Below are 11,200 nucleotides of genomic sequence, written 5' to 3'. Positions count from 1 at the left end.
GAACGAACTAAATATCTTGAAAACTATAGAACTAGTTAAGCCCTCGGACGGACAGACGGACGAACGGAGAAAATGGCCATAACAGCGCTTTCCTTAATGCCATAAATTGTAAATGGCAAGAGTTGGTACTTACATCAAAGTAAGCGTTTTGGGCCTAAGCCACAAAACCAAATGGAGCAAAAAAATGTACAAGTAGGATCCACTAGATCGAGGCCTACGATACTTACAGGCCGGAGCGCTCGAAAAAGTCACGTGACGTTAGGAGTCATATGAAATACATTACGACTTATGGAAAAGCCGTGCGCGGCTCCACTATTTATTTTTTTACTCCGGATCCGTTCAACATAGAGCCACGAAATTTCAATGAGAGCTTCTCAATAGTACACACAATCAAATTATGCTGTTCGTTAATTTTTAATAACACTAAAAATAATTAATTTTTAGGTTTAAAGTATTGAAGATAAAACGATGTTAGTAAATCCGTGTGTTTCTATCTTTACATAATCATATTTCTTTTTCTAAGAACTATATCATTATAATCCTTTCGGTGTCTTAAACTAGAATAATATGCGCCTCCAATTATGCGTATATAATGTCTTATCTGGTATTAGTATAGTTTTAACAGGCCCTACTAAATCGCGCATTTATTATCCGCGCAGAGAAAAATTCACCATGCGAGAAACTTTTTTGTTATTGCTATAATTGTAACACATATATCGAATGAATTGTGGCCAAAGGACACAAAAATGTTCTTCAGAAGGAATTTTTAAGAAATGGTCTCTTGTTTCCTTTTTTTCAGCAGCTGAAGTAAATAGCGCAGCGCGATTTTAAGAATAAGTGAACGCGCAAAGGAATTATGTTTCAAATAATTGTTAGTCATCGATTTTCAAATTGTGTTTGTGAGATTCAAATTTACATTAAACTTATACAATTAAAGATATTATCAGTCAAAAGTATGGAGTATATCTTATATCTTCGTTAATATGAATTTTGCAGTACATAAAGTATTTTAGTTATAGGTACCTACTATTGTGAAAGTGAAATGGGAAATTTGTCTTGTCCACCTATGAGGCCTGGTAAGTATCGTAGGCTTTCATCTTCATTCTATGAATAAAAATAACCTTTTGAATAAGGAAGTTTTAAAAAATAACTTTTTATATCCAACAATTACAGCAGTTTTAGTAAAAAGTACAGCTTGTAAGGAATATGCAGTGCCGGACTGGCCCAGGCCGCTAGATTAGATTTCAATAAACACTACAAATATAAAATTAATAATATATTTTAAGAATATAGACAGTCATATTTTAAAATCCAACAATCAACCCTTAATTTAATATAAAACTGCCTATTTGACTGACATCAGTTTTTCAATTTTTTGTTGTCCTAGTCTTGTCCCTTAAATTGTTATTCTTACATTTTGAATAATTATTTAGTAGGATGTTGGCGAATGTTTGCAAACTTTTTGAAATGTAGTATTTAAAACTATTCTGACATTGGTCTCAAATTTCATCATCCACTTCTAAATTCTTCAAACATATTTTTATTAATAATAATTTTTGGTTACCGCATGACAAAAAATCTTTTTCGTATCTTTCAGAAATAAGTTGTTTAAAAATATTATAGGCTATTATTAAAAAATTCAGGAAACTATCAGTGGGATATCTCAAACCATCTCTATCTAAACATCTTATGTATTCTAATTCCGATGTTTTACTGGAATCATCAATTTCCAGTGGTCTTTCAGTAGCAAATTAACTTTTACACCTAGAACAGGTGCTATATCTTCCAAACAGTTTTTGTATCATATATCCTCCAATAAATATGAGTACCTTGACATCGTTTTCAGAAGTAACTATTTTGTCGTTTTCTAAATCTTAGAATATTTCAATACTTATATTTAACATCGCCTCATCTTCTGCTAAATTACACTACGAAACAAAATCTTTGATGCAAAAACTCCTCTTGAATGAGACTTTAAGCGCAATAAGCTTAATATTTTTAATTTTATAAGTTTAATGTAAAATTAAATCTCACACACACAATTTGAAAATCGATTACTAACAATTATTTGAAACATAATTCCTTTGCGCGTTCACTTATTCTTAAAATCGCGCTGCGCTATTTACTTCAGCTGCTGAAAAAAAGGATACAAGAGACCATTTCTTAAAATTTCCTTCTGAAGAACAATTTTGTGTCCTTTAGCCACAATTCATTCGATATATGTGTTACAATTATAGCAATAACAAAAAAGTTTCTCGCATGGTGAATTTTTCTCTGCGCGGATAATAAATGCGCGATTTTGTAGGGCCTGTTAAAACTATACTAATACCAAATAAGGCATTATATACGCATAATTGGAGGCGCTGATTATTCTAGTTTAAGACACCGAAAGGATTATAATGATATAGTTCCTAGAAAAAGAAATATGATAATGTAAAGATAGAAAAACGCGGATTTACTAACATCGTTTTATCTTCAATAATTTAAACCTAAAAATTAATTATTTTTAGTGTTATTAAAATTTAACGAACACCATAATTTGATTGTGTGTACTATTGAGAAGCTCTCATTGAAATTTCGTGGCTCTATGTTGAACGGATCCGGAGTAAAAAAATAAATAGTGGAGCCGCGCACGGATTTTCCATAAGTCGTAATGTATTTCATATGACTCCTAACGTCACGTGACTTTTTTGAGCGCTCCGGCCTGTAAGTATCGTAGGCCTCGACTAGATTCATCTCTGGGAATTATCTTGATGATAAAACTTAGCACTTAGCACATAATAATATACAAACATACAATAATCAAAAACATTAATTGTATAAACCAATGCACGAGTAACTAAAATCTGAATGTCGAAGTAATCCATAAAATTAGAGAAATCTATTACAGGTGAGGTTTTTTTTGAGTTCTAAGGCTAAAGGTACTTTTTTGTTGAATATTGTGATAATTATCGATTTATTGTTATGTTAACCGCACAAAATTGTTTATTATTTATTTAAAATTTTGCTGGATCCTGCAAATACCGGGATCCCGCGGGATTGACACCTAACGATCCCGCAAATACCGGGATTGAGATTTTGCTGCGGGATGGCATTCCCTAGTCCGGAATATTGAAAGGCACTTCGACAGATGCCTGCAGAGGGACATTAGAAGAGTGCCGTGGAAGAGTGCAAGGGTGGTCCCACTGCTAAAAGCGGCCAAGGTGGCGTTTAAACTGATCTTCCTGATAGATGGAAATGTGCTAGAAAAAATAATTAAAAAAAGAGATAATGAATGTGTAGAGGATAATCTGTGTAATAACCAGCATGGCTTCAGAAAGGGTAAATCCACGATATAGGCATTGAAAAAATAGTAGGGCCAGTAAAGGAAGCCAATAGAGCAAATTTAATTGTAGATCAAGAGACTTTTAAAATTAAAATGTCGGTAGCCTCGTGCTTTCAAATGCGGAGCGAGACGAAGACAAGTTCGGCATAAATCCAAGATAAATTCATTAAAATTCACAAGGGAAACCAATATTGAGCGTGTTGTGCCGGAAATTTAATGTATATTAACAAACTTTAAAATTTTTAATCTCAGTAGCCTCAGGTTTACCAATGCCGTGCGAGCCGAAGATGAGTTCGGCATAAATCCAAAATCAATTAACTAATTCTCACCAGAGAGACATGTACTGAGCGTATTGTGTACGCAATTAAGTTTAGTTTGTGACCGGCAATCTGGGGAAAAAAAGCCGATAGTTGGAGAAGAATATATGAGATCAAAACAATGGAGAAACATCTGCGATAGCAAAAGAATGTCCCGGTGTGTTCAAGCATAAGTAATAGATGGAATATTATCCAATAATCCAACGCCAAAAAAATTGAAAACGGTATCCGTTGTTTTAATTCTCGAGAAGGGGAAGGGAAAAGTCGGGCCCTAGCCCTGCTTAGTTAGATCGGTGAGATTTTTAAGAAAGAGCGGGACCTACGTATCTATACGCGCTTAATACACAGATTGTGATGGGCATGACGATAATTTTGGTAATTTGTTATTGAGAAAGAACATTTCACGTGCAGTAATAATTATGTAGAAATTGTCATTTAGCATTTGTTTACCTTTTCCAATGCACGGATCTAATTAGGTTAAGAAAATGTAATAGATAAGTTTTAGATAAATAAAGTCACAAGGTACCTTACTAATAGAATCAAATAAGTGATCCTACCGTCCGGAGAAATACACTGGAAGAGTGGACGAGGTTTCCCTCAGGGCGCTACTATGGACAATATGTACAATGCGGTACTCGGACTGGTCCTGTCAAGGAAAGTTGCTATAGTGGGGTACGCCGACCACCGCACTATGGTAGTAGCAAGTAGAAATTGAAAGAGGCGCTTAAGGTAACGGAGTCCTCGGCGGGCATGGTATGGGAATGGATATGGGAGATAAGCCACGCACTTGTAAAGGCGAAGACAAAAGCTGCACTCGTAGCAAGCGATTATTATATCCGATGGGACTTGATTCACTCGGCAGTTCCTGTTTTTATCTTACAAACAATAAAGCTTTATAGGGGCAAGACCCGATCTAAACAAACAGAATTCATAATCGAACACCGCAGGTGTCGAATCTGCCGCTGTTTGTAGAAAAGTTACATTTTGTTCAAAAGGGGATTAGCAGCCCTCCACTACATATACCAACAGAATGCATTTCCGATTGACGAAGAGATCAGAAAGTATTCACAACGCGACGCCTCATGTATCCTCGAAAATCTCAGTATACGACATACGACGCGACGATTCATTTGTTTATAATTATTTTGTAAGAACGAGGTTATTTTCCTTTCAATTTTTGCGTTGTAGATGTCCACGTATTAATAGTTACTGCGGAGTTAATATTTTTTCGTAGTACTCATTTGAATCTGTTTGTTTCAAGACCGATGTTTATATAAGCTGGGGAGGATTAGTGTAGCCGTATATTAACATTTATTACTGTTGATACACCATACGCGTTTTCTTTAAGGACATCGCTTTCGATTTTTACATTATGTTACAACACAAGTATTATCTTTCAATGGCGTAATTAAGACAAGCATTAATACATAAACAAATGTTGTTTCATGTACCTTCCTACATTTCTGATGAATGAACTACAGCGAATAGTATATTAAGATACAAGTGCATAATCAAGTCTTTAAAGCACGCGCAACGAGTTTAAGGGCACGACGCAAAGCGGAGTGCCTTTAACGTTGCAAGTGCTTTAAAGACCAATTATACACGTGTATCTTATAGTATTTTTTATTATACCTGCAGTATAATTTAAAAATAGGAAATACAATGAAGTCATATTGACGTTATACTCGAATACATGTCTAATTAAGTGGGCTGGGTGTTCGTAATTTCACGATTGCCATGGAAATGTCACTTGACGTTTGCTTATAAAAATCATCGTCTTTGTGAATTAAACGATTCCCATTGAAAAAGATAATACACCGTTCATTAAATCGCTTGTAAAATCTAAACAAACGTTGGTAGGTGTAAAATCCAACTCCAGTAAAGCCTATTATAAAGAATATGAAAATTTGTTTCCATGGATGAATAGGAAGTTACTTACGAATACAGTCTTAAATGCATCCATAATGCTGGCATATATGAAGGAAATGTCAAAGGTATTTAAATCCGGTCTAGGACATCTCGCCGTCGCCGTTTCGCCGTCGCCACTTCGCCGCCGCCGTTTCGCCGCCGCCATTTCGCCGTCGCCGCTTCGCCGCCGCCAATTCGCCGTCTCCATCCTGCCGTGGCCATTTCGCCATAGGCCATTTCGCCGTTAACATTTGCCGATTCTCCAATATTAACGCGTTATTATATAAATGCATTATCATTAAGTTATGATCACTCTTTCAGTATATGAATGAATTATGTTTACATTTAATTATGATAATTATTTATACTTACAGTGCGTCTTAGACATACAAATCGTGCCATGAAGTAATTTGAATCAAAGTCGTACTGTATAAATGTGAAAATAACTTTATTCTAATAAACAGTATGCCATTCATAAAGTATGCAAGTGCAATTACAGTTACATTATTAATATAATATTACATTATTATTGCCCCATTTGGTAATTATGGGCGATGCCCCGTAAATATTCTTCAATAGCTTCGTACTGAGCAAAGTTTCGTACAATTTGTAAAATTCTACGATCGGCGTCTCTATACCTTCTAAGTTTTTTAGGTGGATTGTTTCCCGCTACCAGTGATTCATAATAAATATCTCGGCCATGCTGCACCGCGCGCAAAGCGTCTATAAATTTCCACAAGGTAGGATGTAGAACACCTATACGTAACAGATTTTTAATAAAATTAACCAAGAACATATCATGCTGCTTACCTAATTCAGTCTGCAATCTCCGATGTGCAGCTTCTGAGTGATTGTTTGTACGATCTTCTTCATGTAGTGTGCGTTCGTACAAGTTCCATATTGAAGATTCAAATATGGGAGCCCGGCGACCATTTCCCCTTCTGTTAAGCCTTCCAACATAGTTATCCTCAAACCAATTAAGTAGAGGGTGCAATTCTGGAGGCAAGACATCAGCAAGGCTATCTAACGCTTCGTCCAGGTGGTCAAGCGGTACAAAAGAAATAGCGATCACCATTTTCGCCTTTAATGCAAATTCTGCGTCGGTGTTGTAAGTTTGAATTAAATTCAAGTCTGCCAATTTTTTTCTCATGTTCTTCGCAAGGTGGAAAAAGCAACCCTTTACAGATACATTTGGAAAACATTCCCTCATTGCTAACAATGCAGCTGATTCGTAATCGCAAAATATACTGTCTGGATTCGCATTCTGTTGCATATTTTTAATTATGTTAAAAAAGCGAACATAAGTAGCCCTTAACTTATTGGGGAGGAGTGCGTATAGTACAGGGTGCACACCATTATGTTTTTTTACCATCAACACGTACACCTGCGCGTAAAGTGGGGGTGCAATTTTAAACGTTCCGTCAACAAACCATGTTTTAGAAGATAAATGAGCCAGCCAACTTTCACGGCCAAAGATTAATAAATCTTTGGTTTCTTGGAACAGTAAAAAGTTTTCATTTCTGCCGGGCTCTGCGTGGTATATTGTGTACTCGTCTGGTATAATTAATTCTTCGACACTCTGCGGATTGGGAGGTGCTCTTTTTAATTCGTTTCGCTGCCTTCGCACCATTTTCTTGAGAGCATAATTATTTGGCAGCGATGCTTGCGATGCTTGGGAAATATTAGATGTACACGCATTAAGTACCTGCAATAATTTTGATTTTATTGAATAAAGAAGGTATTACAGCATACTGATAAATCAATTATTGTTATTCTGACGTTTTAATGAATTTGAGAATAAGGGAAGGCATTATCAATTACAGTTTTTCAATATCTAAAGGCAATACAGGTATATTTAAAAAACTTATTTTTTGATATTCCAAAAAAAGAAAATAGATTGATAGGCAAGCGAGTTAAATTCTAATTTAGAAAAACCTTATTGTAAATCTTTCATTGTAAATTTGGCATAAGAATTCCTTATGTTGAAAATCACCATGCATACAAGTAAAAAAAATCACGAAAAGATACCTGACTTGTTTGTTCCATTGTCTCAACAGCACGTTTTTTATTCTAGTAATCGTTTTTCCTACTTCAACTTTTGTGGCCGAAGAGTCGTGTGAATGGATATTTAACGTCTTCACCACCGTCTCATCACGTGTATGAATTCTGGCCTTACAACGACCACGCTCCTCACACCTCCAAAATTTAACATTTTCGTCACTTTTTGAAATAGAATCGAATATATATATAAAACCATCACAAACAAATTTTTCTTTGCCTCTGATACTAACTATTTCTGAATTCATAATTGTGTATTGTACAAAAGGCACAAATGAACTAAAATATTCCAAAATAATTACATAGTCTACTCTACCCCCCCTAATTATCTAAATCCGATTTTAACGATCCTACAAGATTAATGCAAAAAAGGATTGCTAACTTGGGTCAATAATACAAAAGATTCGGGAGTGTAATTAGAGAAGTACATCATTAATGACTAATTAACTGCTTAAATGACTGCAGTTATTTTCTTCATTGAATAAATAGCATGCTTTACTTTCTACTTTGAGTGAGAAAAACGGAACTTTAATCTGTACCGAGTAAAATGTATGGATAGGTTGACTTGAGTATTTTTATACGTTATTTTGTCAAAACGTAGATGAGATCTGAGGTGACAACTGACATCGCGGCATTTCTATTTCTAAAAAATTTTTATGTGTTGAAATATTATGCTTCGCACTCTTGCTCGTGCTCATTAAACCCTAGAATGTAATTAATAATGTGATTACCTTCACAAGAGCTAACACACATAGTATCAACATAGGAATTGTATCAGATTCATCGAAGTTGTATGTTCTTTTTTTTATAACAATATATCTTGGACTGACGGCGAAATGGTCAATGGCGAAACGGCGACGGCGGGATGGCATACGGCGAAATGGCGAAGGCGAAATAGCCACGGCGAAGTGGCGACGGTCAAATGGCGGCGGCGAAGTGGCGACGGCAAAACGGCGACGGCGAAACGTCCCATACCGTTTAAATCTTCTATATTTTGGTGCATTCATTCAAAACTTCCAAGCAATGTTGCGATTAAAAAGTGGAACAGATTTGGAAGCATACTCTAAATTACGCGCGTTTGTGAAAGCTTCAACCAAAGGATGGGTACAAAAGTCAAAGAAATGTTCAACATTTACAGAAAGCGACCTAAGAGGATTTTTTATTTCATCCAGATGACAGTTTCAAAAGTCATACTTGAAGTATCGTTACTTAGCAACTTTAAAGCACGTGTGTTTTAAAGGCCTTTTTTCGCACGCATTTGAGTGTTTAAAACGGAGATTGTGATTCAGGTATAATAAAAAACTATTTCTCAATTCCATTCGAAAATCTAATCGATTAAAATCGCTAGCATAAAGTACCCAAAAGATGTTTAATTGCTTACCACTAAAATTGTTCCGTGCTGAAAGGTATTATTTTTTGACAGGTGTCGTTTGAAGATTCGGTAAACAAAACTGAAGTGTACTCGACTAGGCATAATTCGTACAAAAGTGGACCCTCTTCCCTAGGGTATAAATAGAGTCGAAAGGGTGTAGTGAAAATTAATAATTCAGATTCAAAGACTTGATCTCACAAGTACGAGGCAAATCATTTCATATTATGACCTACTTCAGAGAAAGAGCTCACCTTCTGTTAGGATAAAAATATATTTCTATTGGCAAGAAAGTTGAAGTTTATTGACGGCGAGTTTATCGTTTGGATCACTTGATCATCGTCTATCTCGATTTCCATCATGGAACACGCTCTTACTTTCCGAAGTCGTATTCAATTTACTGCTCAGTAATGACGGACAATAACTATTTAAAAACGTCTTCCTTACTCTTACGGCAATTTAAAAAACTCTATTTACTGATAAGGACACTCAGACGTTTGTAACTACGTAACAAATAACACATTTTTAACATCTCCTAAAATAAGATTTCTTAGCGTGCCCGTAATGTAGGTAGATAAGGAAAATTGAACGGCTGACTTTCTTTCTGATTAAAAACAATGCGTTATAACCAAATTTCTCTCTCTATATTCCATTCTGTTGTATAGGTGCTTAAGGGGACACGAAATTATCTGCCACGAGCAGATGCTGTTATTTTCCACTTATTTTACAAAGTGCTTTTAATTTACTTAAATGCTCAGTCGAACGTGTACACGCTGTAGGTCAAATTAATTTGCTTTTCCTGAATTTCAAACTACGAAGGTATTAGCACATAATGAACAGTCCTTATATTAAAATAGTTCTTCCCTCTTAAATAAAATAGTATATTGTGTGCCATGGCAAAACACCTATCCAGCTATTTAAAACAAATCAAAATGGAAGCTTACGATTGACACTCGGTGGCCTCGATCAACTTTCGACAATTTCAAAAAATTTATTACATAAATTTTGATTCTACTTCAAATAAATCTTGGACACGAATAGAAAAATCTGACATGAAAACTCTATCAGAGTCGTACAAAGGATTCAAATAAACACAATTAATTGAATGACAATGGCAAGAATTTGTTCCGATACACACGAAACAAAGGTAAAACAAAATCCCTCAAAGAAAGAAATACTCACAAAGCTTGGTTGGACATAATACCCCCCACGCAGTCAGTGGATAAATAAAATTAAAGAAATCTTAATTTACCTACGGTTTTTTTTCTAATAATCCAAATAATGTGGTACTTAAAGGTTTGCGATATTCAGGCGCGGAACGTATCAAAGACAAAAACACTGGCTGACAGCTTCAAGAAACTTTGCTCCGCATATAGTCCGATTTGTCGCTGTATATGTTTCTTTTTTCGTCTTGTACAGGCTGCAGAACTTGTATCTTAGCAATGTGAGACTTTAGGTGCCCCATAATTAACATTTCCTCTATTTAAAATATGTTTTTCTTGAGCGATAATCAACTTACACAATAATACATGTAATACTCGTTGTCTTAGAAACGTGAAAAAGTAAACAGCAAACAGTTTAAATGTCGTTTATTGAAATTACACGTAAAGATAAAAATGACAAAAGTGCGTCATTCCACTTTTGCTGCCCATTCACGACTCTGCGCCATCCCGGTCAGAAGACCCTTACATGCACTTTCCCACTCTCTCTCTCTCTCTCTTTCATTCAATTTAACGTCCTACTAACTAACTTAAAAACTAGACCGATGGTCTCTTGATCGTACCCTTTTTCGATACTACATACAATACAATAATCAATTCATCGTCTGTTGGAAATAAATATTATTATTATTATTAAATACTTGCTAATTCTCACATGTACTTTTTGTGTCAAGTTAGTTTATGTTAACTGGGACTGAAGTGAAGCCACGTCCATTTTGATGTTTCCTTTTTACATGCAATTTATCACTTTACTACAATTGATCGTATATCTGTTTTAATGTGTTTTTGTACTAAATTGAATTATCATGTTCCCCACTTGCAATTATAATGTATCATTTGTCGTGTTTTTATGAATTTCTTTAACTGCATTTCATTCGATTACATCATTTTTATTCTACAATTTGTGTATTTTCTTTTGTATTTTGTTGCTGTAGTTGATTTATTTCGTGTATTTGTGTACGTTATGCCCGGTTTTGTATGGCTGGTTTTTTCTGGCTTTTCG

The 11,200-nt window shown here is 35.2% G+C and overlaps 1 protein-coding gene across 1 annotated transcript; it reads right to left on the bottom strand.

The window, feature by feature from the left end:
- Nucleotides 1–5,987: 5,987 nt before the first annotated feature.
- LOC116172439 lies at nt 5,988–6,779 on the bottom strand. Its single transcript, XM_031489656.1, has 2 exons — nt 6,361–6,779; nt 5,988–6,306 (listed from the first exon to the last, which is right to left on the bottom strand). The coding sequence occupies exons 1-2, from the start codon at nt 6,758–6,760 to the stop codon at nt 6,077–6,079; spliced, it is 630 nt and encodes a 209-aa protein (XP_031345516.1). The 5' UTR covers nt 6,761–6,779; the 3' UTR covers nt 5,988–6,076.
- Nucleotides 6,780–11,200: the final 4,421 nt, after the last annotated feature.

The sequence above is a fragment of the Photinus pyralis genome, unplaced genomic scaffold (genome assembly GCF_008802855.1).
Source record: "Photinus pyralis isolate 1611_PpyrPB1 unplaced genomic scaffold, Ppyr1.3 Ppyr1.4_LG5, whole genome shotgun sequence".
NCBI lineage: Eukaryota > Metazoa > Arthropoda > Insecta > Coleoptera > Lampyridae > Photinus > Photinus pyralis.
This window is presented reverse-complemented; position numbering and strand designations above follow the sequence as displayed.